The 14,759-nt window shown below is 44.4% G+C and overlaps 1 protein-coding gene across 3 annotated transcripts in view; it reads left to right on the top strand.

Annotated features, from left to right (window-relative positions):
* Positions 1-13,503, top strand: part of Homer2 (homer scaffold protein 2) — a 91,974-nt gene extending 78,471 nt beyond the window's left edge. For all 3 annotated transcript variants that reach the window (XM_005006258.4, XM_003475476.5, XM_063250097.1), the window contains exons 6-9: positions 1,036-1,192; positions 3,074-3,184; positions 3,815-3,895; positions 5,032-13,503. In XM_005006258.4, coding sequence (XP_005006315.1) covers positions 1,036-1,192; positions 3,074-3,184; positions 3,815-3,895; positions 5,032-5,220 — 538 coding nt within the window. In that variant the 3' untranslated portion in view covers positions 5,221-13,503. The remainder of the gene's footprint in view (positions 1-1,035; positions 1,193-3,073; positions 3,185-3,814; positions 3,896-5,031) is intronic.
* The last annotated feature ends 1,256 nt before the right edge of the window (positions 13,504-14,759 follow it).

The following is a 14,759-nucleotide window of genomic DNA, read 5'->3' as shown; positions in this document are numbered from 1 at the left end:
TTCTCAGTCACCAGCTCTAGAATTCATCAGATAATAACATTCTACTGTTTTTTCAGTCTGTGGTATTTGAAACTGAAAGTGAACCTTCCAGTCACATTCCTAGCTTCTTGAGGCTCAGGACTGAAAGATAGATAAATTATTTAGTCACGGTTACATTTGCTTTAAAAAATTTTAAGGGGCCTTTAGAAAGAGGGCGGTCCTCAGCCAATACAAACTTTTAGGGGGTTTTCATGTGTAGCTTGGCCTGTCACCTCAAGTCACATTCCGTACCACAGATCGTGGGCTCAAGAGGCGGAAGACAAGGGAGGGTCAGGGGAGCAGGGACTAGTGACTGGGGGAGCCTGGTTCCTGTTTGTTTTAAACCTCAGCACGTAGAACAAAGGTAAAACAGGAGGCCTCTGGGCCGGGTAGAAGTGTTCCATAGATCTCCATCTCCTCACACTTCCGAGGTGATGAGGTCAGGAGCCAGCTGGTGCTCTTTCCCACACAGGGTAGGAAGTCCATTGTGCTCCCAAGAGGCCAGTTCCCAGTCATCTGTCCCCAAGCCCTCAGCTCTCAAGTAGGGAAGAGGCACGAGTGATGTGACACCATTTTTACCCGTGTTGTTCAACCCTGCAGTCCTCCGACTCCAGAAGGTGTGGCTTTCAGGAGCCTCTCAGAGGGTCCCAAGTCCACCCCAGTGTGCACAGCATCTATCTGTGGGCTATTTCAGGAAGGGCGTTCTGCGTAGGGGTCAGCAGGGAATGAAGCTCTGCCTCTTCATTAAGACCTCGGTTTTCTTCTAAGATGATTTTTAAAGAAAATAGCCCGGTGAATTGACATGTTCACCCTAGTGGGAGGCCCTGTTCCTTGTGGGTGTTGGCCTATGCAGCCAGCAGCCCTGCTCACTGTAAGCAAGTGTGTGGGTCCCCCTCAACCAGGTTTAGGGGTGACAGGGCCCCCCTTCCCAGGTGGGTGGGAATGCAGTATGATGGACAGTGCCCTCATCTCCCTTCTGGCACCCCCATCTCCATCCACCCTTCTCCGGCCCTGCAGTGCTGCCAACGTGAAGAAATGGGAGATCGAGCTGCAGACCCTGCGGGAGAGCAATGCGCGGCTGACCACGGCGCTGCAGGAGTCGGCAGCCAGTGTGGAGCAGTGGAAGAAGCAGTTCTTCATCTGCCGGGATGAGAACGACCAGCTCCGCCACAAGGTGGGCCTCCGGGACCCCAGCAGGCCGGAAGGCCGGTGGGCAGTGGCGGAGGTGGGACAGCCAGCTCCTCCTCTCTCCTGCCTCGCCCTCCCTGCCTCTCACGCTGCCTTCCCCCACAGGCAGGAGAAAGACTTGGTGCCTCTTCCCTTGGAACATTCCTCCATCTCCCCGCCTTCCCTAGTAGAAATCTAACCATTTAAACTATTGATTTATTATTTTTATGGAAGCAAGTTTTATAGTTGCTATTGTTAAAGAAGATGAGTGAACTGGGACTGTGACCTTGTCCTGCTCAGAGCTCCTCCGGTGCTCATCACAGCTGACCTTTGATGTGGATGCCCTTCCCTGGCTCTTCTGTGGCACAGTGATGTTCAGTAGAGGAAGGGGATGCAGGGGAGGAGGGAAAAAGTATTCAGGGAATAGTGAGGAGCATTTGCTCAGAAGCTCTGCTTCCATTCAGACCATTATTTTAAAAATGCAAATTTATAAGTGAGAAAAGATTATGCTGCTTATAAAGCACAGGGAGAGTGGGCGCTGACTGCCGTCAGATCCTTCTACTTTCCGACTTTTAAATCCCAGCATTTAGAGTTTTTCAAAATCCACCTGTTGTCTGTAAGAGTCACTGTCTCTCTGTCACTGGGCCCAGTTAATAAGGGAGCGTTGAAGTGGCTGAGACTCCCCTGTTGAGGTCTGCAGTTCCTGTGCTTCTGAGACTGTAGCCACCGCAGCATGGTACACAGGCTTTGGAACCTACTGTGTAAGTGCAGGCCTTTGGAGAAGACCTCATGTTTAAGCTGGTGCTCTCTGTCCCTGAACCCACATGTGTGACCTGCTGTGCCCAACCTGGGCAAGCTCCTGTAGATCAGCTATTGGTGCTGATGCCACATAAAGCTGCCTTGTGTCATTTTCTTATCTCAGCATGGAAAGTGCTGACAGTCAGGGGCAGCAGGCCAGCTGCTGACTCTGCACCTTCCTGACCAAGGCCTGGCAGATCTGCCATTCACAGGGATCAATTGCCCTTTCTTCTTTTCAAGCAAAGAGCAGAGTTTCTCACTCTGGTATGAGTGTGGAAACCATAGGCAGTGGGGAAGGGGTGAGATATGTGCTTCCATGGAGGAGTATGACCCTCCCTGGGGGTACACAGGAGACTGACCTCCAGCATGGAAGTGGCAGCTAGTAGCAGTTGGTACAGACCACCTCTGAGAATTGTCCTGTTTTCAGAGGACACCCATCATGTCAAAGACTGCTGCCGACTTGTAGGGACCCCATCACCACGTTGCTTTCATGTTAGGCATTCCTTCTGCTCCTGCCATTCACTCTGTGTATGCCTTTGGGTCCTCGAGAAATGCTCAGCGTGGGGTGGCAGTGGGGTGGCAGGTGTCTGCACACTCATTCTATACTGTGAGCCCTGTGGAGCAGTCAGACTTGGCAAGGAGGGAAAGATAGAGTCCTGGAATTTGCCTTCAGTCTCTGAGAAGACTGGGCAGGCATCTCTGCATGTGTTGGGGAGAAGGCCACCTTGATGCTCAGGGTTTGAAATATCATTGTTTCTTGTTTGGGAGCCACTGTCCCACAAAGCTCACTACCCTGCTGACCTAAATCCTTAAGATGAAACAGAATAATTTAGAACATGTAAAAATCATTCAAGAGACATCTGGGCTGTGACAGATCTTTAAAGGGAAACCCTCATGTGACCACAAGAGAAAACCAGAAGCCCAGGAGTATCCAAAGCTTGGAGCGTGTTCGTAGCCATAGCAAAAAAATTTGTGAGTGGGTTGGTTTATGGTTTATTTTTAAAGAAAGCATGAAATAACTGTGGGAGTCTCCTGTTTAATGACTAAAGTCAACTAGCATCTCTGCTTTACTGTGTGGTGTCTGTTGAAGATTGACGAACTAGAAGAACAGTGTAATGAGATCAACAGGGAAAAGGAGAAGAATTCGCAGCTGAAGAGAAGAATTGAAGAACTAGAGTCAGAACTCCGAGAGAAGGAGACGGTGAGTAACAGTGCTCGAGCAGAGCCCTTGCATCCTCTAAGCCTCTTGGGTTGACCTCTGATTTCCACCATGGACACAGCAGGTGGCCTGGAGCATGTGACCAACCTGGCAGCTGCCAGGACACCAGGACAGAGCCAGGAGTTACACCAAGCTACAGATTACAGAGCAGAGCAGAGCCGTCACTCTGCAGCCTCGCATTGTTAGGAAACACAGTCACTCAGCTCCAAGACTGAGCTGAACATTTTGCAGAAAACCACAACACTTCCGTGGATCATGTGTCATCACAAATTAATGGAGCTACTGCTGCCGGTCATACAGTGATTTACATTCTGGGAGTCAGGATAGTCAAGTACACGCATGTTAGAGACCGTGAGCAAAGTACCAAGGCTCTTAGATCAGTTTCTCCATCTATAAAACAGAAATCATAAAGATACATAATCATACCTGTGATCAAGTGTGTAACACACGCAGCTCCTGGCATCTACTCATGTTTAAGAGTAGCATCACTGACATTATTATTTTTGCAAACAGGACAGGTTCCACAATCAACATCCATTAGTGTATGCACAAGTTTATGATTTTCAAGAGTACATCTTGCTGAGTGTTTTTTTAACTTTCTGTTTCCTATAGGAGTTGAAAGATCTCCGAAAACAAAGTGAAATCATACCCCAACTCATGTCAGAGTGTGAATATGTCTCTGAGAAGTTAGAGGTAAGAGGGAACACATGGGTGGTGGCCCAGATGAGACGGTTGTGGTCGTGTTAACTGATTTCTTCACTTTATTTCACTTTGACATCCAGGATGGCAAAAAAGAGTAATTTTCTGTTCATAAGAAGTTGGCAGTGATTACTCACCACCCTTATCCCTGGGACAGACTAGGCATGCCTTGGTCTTTTGTTTTTTTGCCCTACACGAGGGTGTACATCACCATCATGCAGGGCACACAGAGACTGAGGAGAGGGCAGCAGGGTGGCCTGAGAGCACAGAATCAGGGCACAAGTCCACAGCAGCCACTGCCAACCCCTGGCCTTTGGTATCACTGTGGGCAGGCCTTCCTCGCCGACCCACAAAATGAGGGTTTAGAGGCAGTCCTTCACCTCCAGGTCTCTACACTTCAGGCCCTGTGACTATGCAGGGACACTTTCTGGAGTTACACAAGCCCAGTTCTGTATGAGTGACTGGCTCCTGGGCACGTGTCCAAGAAAGCCCCCGTCTGTGCCCACATGATAAAGCTCTGTTTTGACATGAAGAGTCAGTGCAAGGCTCAAGTGTCTTTTGAGGACGTGTGCTGTCCAGTCCGATTACCCAGTGGGTGCTCAACTTGCTGGGCCCAGCTGTACCGAAGGCCCTCGTGGTGACAGCATCAGAGGAGCCCAGATGCCTGTTCCTGTGTAGCAGGCAAAGCTCGCCTTCCCTCTCCAGGGCCAGACATTGGCCCAAGGCTGAGGAAGCCTCTTGGAACCACAGGACATTAGCCACTTTTTCTGCTGACCTCTGCTGACCAACCTGGGGCCAACAGTCTCCGAGTTAGGCTTTCAGACCAACTCTGACAGACCCTCTATAAAATCCCTCCGGAAGAACTCTGCATTCTGGGCTAGAACTTGGGTTTCAGATCATGTGTTGGTTTTTTTGGTGCCCCCACCAGAAAACAGGCAGGAAAGGAGCCAACAGGAAAAGGGGAGCCTGCTGCTGACTGTCACAGTCCGGCTTACATGTTGAGGAGCTAAACTTGTCTTTGGGTCTCAGTCCCCAGTCCAGCCTGTGTGTCTGCTGGTGGAGGCCCCGTTCCCTGGGCCAGGCTCTGGGACTGCTGTGTCCTAGACCCTTCTCCCTTTTTGTCTTCTTAGGCAGCAGAGAGAGACAATCAGAACCTGGAAGACAAAGTGCGGTCTCTAAAGACAGACATTGAGGAGAGTAAGTACCGGCAGCGCCACCTGAAGGTGGAGCTGAAGAGCTTCCTGGAGGTGCTGGACGGGAAGATCGATGACCTCCATGACTTCCGCCGAGGCCTCTCCAAGCTGGGCACGGACAACTAGGGTGACAGAGACCAGGCTGCTGTGAGTCCCACGTGTGTGTGAGTCGCAGTAGGGCTAGGACACGCTCCTCTTCGCGTTGCTTCTGTAAATGCTGGCGCAGTGTGTCGTGAGTCCAGACCAGGCGTGCGTCCACTTGCTCCTCTCCAGAATAGAAATCTCCTCTCGCTTCTCTGGCCTTTGAGGTTGTGGACAACTGGAAGATTCTGACTCAGGAACCCAGAACTAGGTCTACCTTAAACGTTTACGCAGTCAGGGCAGGGATGTTTATATCTTTCTTAAGGGCTGTTGCAACCCTATAACTGAAAAACAAGTCTTTTCTAACCCAAATATCAGTATCCTTTATGACAGGCCATCTTGCTCCTTTTACTGAACAGCTCCGAGTATGTGATTGTCCACTAGGTTCCAGTCCATGGGGTGTGGTGGGTGCAACTGCCCTCCCACGCAACACTGAGATGCTTTAAAGCAAGCCTGTAGCGGAGACCTGTGCAGAGAAAGAAAGCACGTTTCTGGCAGGTACACCTTTGGACCGGGGAGATGCTAGCCGCTGCTACACTCCACTCTCCCCTGTTATGTTCGGTTGTGACAGTGCTCTTTTTCTTGGCTTGAATTTCTGAGCAGATGCTCATGCTGTGGGAACAATATGCAGTGAGAGTGCCTAACTCAGTGCCTGGCACAAAGTAGGTGCTCAATAAATACTTGTTCAATTAAACATCTAAACAGAACTACTGTTTTAATCAGACTCCACAGTGGAGTTCAAACCTTGTTGAATGATATGCTCTTTGTTGTACTGGGTAATTATCAGAAAGAAAGGCACCAACCGGCCAAACTGAGGGTTGGCTCACATGTAGCAGACACATTAGAGATTGGTCTGAGGCCCCACAAAAGCCCGGCCATGATACTTCAGCTCTGGGGGTCTCTGTCTGCAGGGGTCTTTGCCCCTGGGACCATTTCTGAACATGGCAGCCTGGAACCTGATGATTCTAGAGCCCTGTGTCTGTGGTACCCAGGACTTGGGAATTGAGTTGTGATCTTGTAAAGGGTTTGGAGAGCTGAAAAAGAAACTGTACTGGCTCATGAGGGTGAGGGAGGAGGTCAACTTATCCTGGGACCTTTGGTCTCAACAGCAGAGGAGCTTGAGCCCAGGTCTGCCTCCGGCCTGTTTTAGGGTGCCTGCTAAGGTACGAGAACCATAAGCCCCCCCTCTCACACAGAGCTGCTTAGGGCCAGTGGGCCTTTGGGTGCCATGGTATCCTTTGCGGAGGCATCACCCGCACTGATAGAGGTTTGAGTCCCTGGCCCGACACATTTCTAAGTGCTTTGAGCATGTGGAGGCTTTGCTGCCCTCTTACCTCTCTGAGAACCACCCAGGAGAGCTTCTCCCTCGAGAAGCAGGGCTGGGCTGGGAAATTCTTCCAGCTGGAACTGGACCCATGAGAAAGCAGCCTGAGGAGAGGAGGGGCCCTGTGGACAAGGTCCAGACCCCAAAGTGGGTTTCTGAGTTCACAGCTGTCCTTCCCCAGCTAAGCTGTCTCTGGCAGGGAAGTCTTGCTTGGTATATATAGTCTTGCTTGGGATAGAAAAGAGAGAAGGCTGGTTATCTGGGGCACCAGGGTACCCTGCAGGCTGTGTGGGGCCATGAGCACCTGGGGCTCTTAGACAGGAAATGGGAAATATGGTCAACCCTGCCCTCTCCCGAGTTCCCGGTGGCTCTCAGGACAGTAGGTTGCAGCTCCCTTAGTGGCTGATCCAGGAGACCTGAGAGCTAGACTGGCCACAGATTGGTCCCATGGCCCAGCAGCAGAGCTGGCAGCCTGAGCCTGTCGCTGCCCTGGAGCAGTGGACTCTGAGATCCAAACACTCTTAATTCAGGCCTTCAGGTGACCCCATCTGTATGTACTGTGGACTTGATAATCTAGAAGAAACCCTCTTGGCTAACCAGAGTATACTGAAGTGACATAGTCACAGGTGGATAGTTGCTAAAGCATTTGTCCATTCTCATAGCAGTGATTCTAGAAAACATCGACACGGAAGTGTAATGTGTGCTATTACTACTGTGTACTGCTAGAGGCCCAAGACCCGCAGTCCTGCTCACCAACTGAAGAGTGTGATGAGCAGCTGTGGCCAGTGGTGAGGTGCTTAGATCCGTCATATGGCTGGGGCTGTCCAGTCTCGGACTCTTGCAACCCAGGAGCTGAGGTGAGGGGCCCTTTACAGAGAGAAATGGATTCCTATGACACCATGCAGAGGGGACTTAGTATAGCAGTGACAGTGCCCCACTGCATTTGTCCAGGGTTTCCTGTAGCACAGCATCATGGGTCCTTAGGGCCAGGGCACTTTCGGAACTACCGTGTGGCCTCATGCCACATGCAGGCCAGATATCACCGTTTCCCTCATGGTTGTTGTAGCCACGTTGGGCTGCTTGGAAGATGTTGGGCTGGGAGCACATGATCAGTTTACAGATGAGATCTCCTTGGTTTTGTCATCTCCGAGACTGGCTGTGAGCCCCGGATTAGCTTTTGTTCTCTATCTATGAAACCTGGGCCTAAATGAGGCTAAGTAAAACTCAGAACCCTTTACCGTGATGCTCTTTAAAGATAACTTCATGCCAAGAAGAGACCCAGATGGATGAACTTCTCATTCTGGGATGGGAAGGAGCCAGGATGTCTTCCAGTGCTCTGGAGGTGTAAAGTCACTAGGGTGACAGGTTGGGAGGAGTGTCGTCAAGCCTTGGATGACGGGAGTGCTCCATCAGCCCTGCATGCTGTCCCTTTAGACCTTCGCTGGGGGAGAGGACTTGACAGATCAGATAGGAAGCAGAGACCGAGAAAGTGACATACCCAAAGTCCTGCCAGTGACCGGCAGCGTGGGCTCTGCACCCAGTCTCCTGGACCATATCCCCTATCAGCTATATCCCCATTCTCTCTGACAATCCCTGGCTGCCAGGAAAATAATTTTCTCTTGAGTCCCAATAAGGAATATTGCAATTATATTATTTTAGTATGTATCCACAGTAAAGGACGACCTACAAAGGAGCACATCAGAATTTTATGTTCTTTACAAATAGTTCCATTTGGAATGATTCTTGTTTTTTAAGGCTCTTTCTAAGAAGTGTTGATTGTCCAGGCTTAGAGGCCAGTTCAGTGGCACATGATCTCACTGAGTTCTTTGTCGATAGCTGAAATGGAGGCAGAGTAATCAGATTAGAACCGGTGAGTAGCCCTGAGACAGAAGCAGCCCCTGGTGGGGGAGGAGGCTTGCCAGGGAGGGAGCAGACTGCAGATCCCGAGCAGGTCTTGCAGGCCCAGAAAGACTGTCCACAGGGCAGCTGATCTCTAGCCCACAGGCTCCTTAAGCGCAGCATCACAAAGGGAGTTGAGGGGTGCCTGGCTCTTGGTCTGCATTTGTCACGATCCATCAACTAAAGGCTGTTGGGTAAAACAGTATTCTGCCCCGAAGCATCTCTATCTGCCCATTTTAAAGGGGTTCATCTACAGACAAGTCCCCCTTTCTGTAGAAACCAGGACTGGATGAGAGCCAACCACAGGACCACCCCATGTTTGGAAATAGGGTACCTATGGTGTGGCTTAGTGTTAGTGTAAACACTCAAAAGAGACTGCCCTTTGCTAACACTGCATGTGGGTTGGCGTCTAAAAGTTACACTTCATTCACTCACCTGAAACATCACTGCATTTGGAAAAAGCACTTGGGATATAGACTAAAATCTTGAAAATGAATGTCTATGTATAGCGTTTAATGACATGTGTAGTTTAAGTGGACCCTAATTTCTGAGTACATGGCTTCCCCAAAGAAATAATAGATAGTGTAAGGATGGTGGGGGAGAGCATGAAGAGGGACTCTTGTGTGGAAATTTATGTTTTTTGCGTGTATTTTCCATGCACCTATTTGAAGAATAGAGTTCTTTAAACATAGCCTGGCAAAGTGACTGCTACAGATTCTCAGCTGGGTGAACTGTTCTGGTGAACCTAGGACTCTGTGTGTGTATGTGCACCTGTGCGTGTATTGGAGGAAGAAGGAATCACGGGCAGCAGAGAAGCAATAAGGAAGAGTTTTCATAAAAATACACACCTGAGAGGAGTCTTTATTTGAATATTTTGAGGTTGATGTTCTATGTTCTGGAATCCATGAATGAGAGAGTGTGTGAGCTTTGTTATGAGCGGCACTGCCCAGTGCCCTGCTGTCCTTGGCAGTGCAGAGCTGGCTGTAGGGTGAGCTGGCACACCCGGCGAGTGGATGCCAGACTCTTTCCATGTTGGCAAGTGACCGGCAGGACGGACACTATGCAGCCGCGGAGAATGTATTATATTCCTGTTTTTACCCTCTTGTACTTACTACTTTGAAAAGAAAGTCCTGACTTTCGATTATTATAGCGGTGTCTTATTAGATATGGCAAACAAGAAGATGTTTCTTATGTCAAATATAAGAGTTTAATGAATACAGGGTGGATAAGTGGACTCTCCCAAGAATTTTTCCCTTTAAATACTTTTTTTTTGGATATATGAATAGCATATACATTTTTAAAGAAACTAATAAGTGAAAAAAAAACACCTATTATTATTCCATCTGATTATAACCACTGTTAACATTTCAGTGTTATGTTCAGTATATGTCCAAACTTTTTCCTATGCATCTATATGTGCTTTTTTTACTTTTCCATAAAATATCACATTATGCATACTGTTCTATAACTTGCTTTTTCCCCTTTTAACATAATATTGTGGGTATATTTCTACATCGATATGTAATTATAACCTTTTAAATACCTGTGTAGGTCATATCTTGGATACTTAGGCTGTTTTCAATTTTTTACTGTTGTAATCAAAGACAGAATGAAACCCTGCTGGCATCTTTGTAAACTTTTCAGAATACTTAGGACAATTTTTCAAGAGGGAACTTGCTGGCTCAAACATACGTCTCTCTATTTGTGGCCCCATTCCACCTGGGCACATAGGGCACTCCACTGTCTGATGTCCCTGTAGTCATTCAGGATCTCATGACTAACTCCAGCCAATCAAATGTGAGCAGAGACTGAACTGAGGGAGCACAGAGCCCCAGTGTCTGTCTCCTGCCTCAGCAATGTGACATGCTGGGTGGAGCCTCCAGCAGCCTAGGTCCCCGAGTGAGGGACTCTGTGGAGCAGATCGTCCCTTCGCTTCTCCCCCACCAACAACTTGCATGGGCCTGTAGTGGGAACAGGAAATATAAACCTTAATGTTACACCACTGGGACTTCAGGGTTAATTTGTTACTGCAGCATAACAGCCTTTTTTGACTAGTGAGAAAGATAGGCACATTTTTAGGAGCTTTTCTTATACAAGATATATTTTAAAAATACCATAAAAGACACATTACCATTAATCCCCTTCAGCGTACTCCCCTTCACTTTACACACACTCATCTGACCCTTCTTGCTGCGTTCTGAAACAGTTCTGACATCCTCTTTCCTCACTGCTTTAATCACATTGCCATGACTGCCTCAATGTCCTGAACTGATTCAAAATGTTTACCTTTCATGCTCATTTTGACTTTGGGGAAGAGCCAGAGTCCTAAAGTGCCAGCTCCAGTGAATGAGGAGGATGAAGATGCACCATGATGCTTTTCACGAGCCTAACATTCCGTTGGATGGCACACAGTAGACGCATTCACCGTATGTTTTGTCACACCTAGTGAAGACACTCATGAAAGAGGGGTCCAGAACTGCTTCAGAAAGGGGCAAGAACAGTGGGATAAGTGTGTCTCAAATATGAGGTGGGGTGTTTTGAGGAGGCTTTTAAATTTTAAAAAATTCTCTTAGTACATGTTTGCAGTTCATGCAGTTTAAGGAGGCTTAGTGGCAATGTGCCTTTTACTGTAATAATGTTTTACTTGAACGTTTACTGTGTATTGTGATCACCCGTCATGTGTTACCTCAAGTTGCCTTTCAGAAAGATTACTCCCAAATACATTTCCACCTCTAGCAGTGTGTGAGAATGTCCAACGCCTTCTTTAACACTGTTACTAGCATGGGGTCTGGAGGTATAAAAAAACATTAAATTTTTGATGAAAATGATGACCATCATTAGAAATATGTTTTTATTGAATTTTATGTTTCTGTAGTTTATCCAGTCTGGCCAGTTTTCTCAGAAGGAAGCTAATGTCTTCATTGATTTCTAAGAGGTTTCTAAAAATAAATATTGTAGAAAATTTTAAGTTATATTACAGTTTTTAAAAATTGATTACTCAAATATTAATCGAATCTGTCTTGTCTTTCAGTTATTACCTTTGGTGTCATTCTTACATTCTTTTTGTTTCTAATTCCAAGATTGTGTAAATATTCATCAATTATTTTATTCTTGTCTATTTAGTTTTCTTTTTAAACAGTTAAATTGGATTGGAATTTATTTTCTAAATTGCCCCAACAGTCTTGCTCGGGATATTTACTTTCCCTACTAATGTGAATCCCATTTTTACTGTACGCCCTCGAATACGTGTGTTTTCCTCAGCGTCTCTGAGCTTTGCGCCGGGTGCCACCCACCGGTACAGTCTGGCACTGGGACCACCCTGTTGGATCATCGTAAGGCTAGCCCGAGTGTCCCATTAGACCTTTCCAGAAATTTCCAAGTACATTTGCATATTAATATATCAGAAAACCTTTGGGGATCATTTTGTAATGTTTGGAAGAATTGGAAATTAGATTATGTAAAATGTATATATTACTATAGAATTAATAACCTTATACATTCTCTTTCAGTTCAGTGAATTTATAATGCTTAGTTTTATGTCCTTTGGTCTATTTTTTCTAATAAAAGTAATTTTTGTAGTTGTGGTTACTACTGTAAATGAGCTCTTATGTCTATTATTATTATTATTATTATTATTATTATTATATTATTTTAGTACCAGGAATTGAACTCAGGGCCTCACTCTTGTCAGGCAGGCGCTGTGCCACTAAGCGATATCCGACACTCTCCAATTGTATTTCTCATCAGCTTATTGTTACTATGTATCCCACTGTTCTTTTTAATATTGATAGTTTTTTTACCTGGACATTAAAGTTATGTAAATTTAAACATGAGAATACATACTGTAGCAAATCAAAATCCTGTAGAATTAAAAATCCCTCTACCGTAAGAATCAATAATTATGAGTAGTTCTGTTTTCCCTTGGCAGTAGGAAGAGGCCTGTGTCAGTAAGCATCAGTCTACCTCATCCTTACGTCTGCGTTAAGATGGTGTGTTGTTTATTTAGCTTGGCAATTGGTTATTTTGACACCACTTAATTCCTTTGGCCTTTTTCAAATAGGTTACAATTCTGAGTTAGGTGTGATCATTTTATCTTCATATTTTTAATCTTATTTTACTATCTTGTAAAGTCCTATATGATGCATATATAATTGTGCAGGTATTATGTATTTTTCTTTATATATGTATTTTTCCTTTAGCAAGAATACCTCTAGTGATTTCCCAAAGTATAAATTTGGCTTTAAATGTATGATATTCTTGATTTTTGAACTTATATATTAAATTATGGACATTTATTTCTAATCTGCTAAAAATTTTATCAGTAATAAATGTTGGGATTTTAGTAAATGACCATTTTCTGATCTGTCAGATGATTAAATAATTCTTCTCTATTGTGACTTGAGATGAATCATTTTAATAGATTTGCTAATGTTAAGCCCACTCTACACTTCCATAAAAATCTGATACCATCGAACTATGTTGTTCTTTTAATATTCACCTCCTTTTAATGTTAACAGTGGTTATTTGTGATTGGTTGGTCTTTGATAGATTTTTATTTTGTGTTTCTTATCTGTTTTCTAATTTTTTCTACAAAGATTAGGTATTGCTTTATATAATAAAAATAAGAGCTTTATAATGAAAAACTACTGTCAATTTGGTTTGCTCATTTTATTTTGGAAATTTCATATCTTAAAAAAGTGAATAGCTGCTATTTTTTTCTTTGTCAAATATTTTTGTTAACTTATTTTAAAAAAATAAAGGGACTTGGGAAGGTCTCTTTTTCTATGTCCTGAAATAGTTTAAATATTAAAAGTTTTTGCTCTTCAAAATTTTTATAACATGCATAAAACTGTCTTAAGTGTAGTGCCTTGTTAGAAAATAATCCCTTGATAATTTTTCCAGTTTTCTCTGTGCTTGTTGGTCTTTTTCTCTCATTGGTCATACTTTCTTCCTGGTCTGTAAGTTTTTTGGCAGTTCAATTTTCCTAAATAATTCTAGTAACATTTTCAAATGTGTTGGCATTAAATTGTGTTGGTTTTTCTTACTGATAATGTTGAATGTCTGTGCTTTCTCTTTTTGTTCTATTTAGTTTTTCAGAACGTTTGTTAGTTTCTGTAGAGAACCAACTCTGGGACTTATACCCTAACACTGTTTCACGATTTTATGATTTTTTAAAGTTTAATTTTATTCTTGTCAGTTCTTTCCTTTATTTTCACCTTCTCAAGTTGAATGCGATTTTAACTTTTTCTTGCTTAATAAAACAATTACTAGCATTATAAGGCTGAATATTCCTTAAATTTTTGTGCATGATGTTGTTATAAATAATCTATAATTTCAGATTTGACTTTTTATAAAGTTATTTGAAATTATACTTTAAGATTTCAAAATAGCTTGATATTTGTTGTTTTTAACATCTATTATAAACTGCTAGCTTTACTGCCCTGTCAAAGAGGATAGGGATGGTACAGTTTGTACCCTTTGGACTTTATTGATATTTTTTGGACCTAATAAATTCGAAGTTTTAATAAATATCCCCAGTAAAATGGAGAACGTATAAGAGAACAAAATTCAATCAATATGCATTGCTTTGACCTCATTAAGTATAATAGTATCAACCTTTAATTTTTGCTTACTTGATTTATTGGAGACTAAGAAAGGTATGTTGGTTTCCACTACAGTTGTATTTCTGTCTTGTGCATCTGAAGTTTTTCTTTATGTGTTTGTTTGATGTTACTCGGTAAATGATCTTTTTATACTTAAGGGAAAATTTATTTTCCTTTAAAGATTTATATACTCTTTATTTGATTTCATTGTAATAGAGTTGTTTATGTAGAAATACATAGTTCAGTAAAATGTTTCTGTGTATTTTTAAGCTGAGAAAAATCTTTCAGAAATTCATAGTGCTTTCGGAAGGTATTTTAGAAGTTCTTGATCTCTCCAGTTAAGCTGACATCCTCTGTGGCCAGTTCCTGAGCCAAAGCAAGGAGCGTTCGGATTGAGGTACAGTAACTTTTGGGACAAAAAAGATGTTGAAGGATGCTTGCCCTTCAGCTGGTCACATTCTGGGGCCACACTGCAGCTTTTCTCGGTCTGACAGCCACTTCTTCCTCTGCAGAGGATCAGCTCTGGAGTAAAAGGCAGTGAGAAAATGTGTCCAGCGCCTAGCTGCTGGAGAAAAAGCTAATCTCAGCGTTTCTTCTAATTAAAAGGTTTTTTCCAGAGCTGTTTCCACAGGCTGGCCACATGGCAAAGTCTGTGCAGGTACAAAACCACTTTTTCCCAAACACGTACGCGGTGTGGA

The sequence above is a fragment of the Cavia porcellus genome, unplaced genomic scaffold, assembly GCF_034190915.1.
Source record: "Cavia porcellus strain 051 isolate PalLab524CR breed Dunkin Hartley unplaced genomic scaffold, mCavPor4.1 scaffold_6, whole genome shotgun sequence".
NCBI lineage: Eukaryota > Metazoa > Chordata > Mammalia > Rodentia > Caviidae > Cavia > Cavia porcellus.
This window is presented reverse-complemented; position numbering and strand designations above follow the sequence as displayed.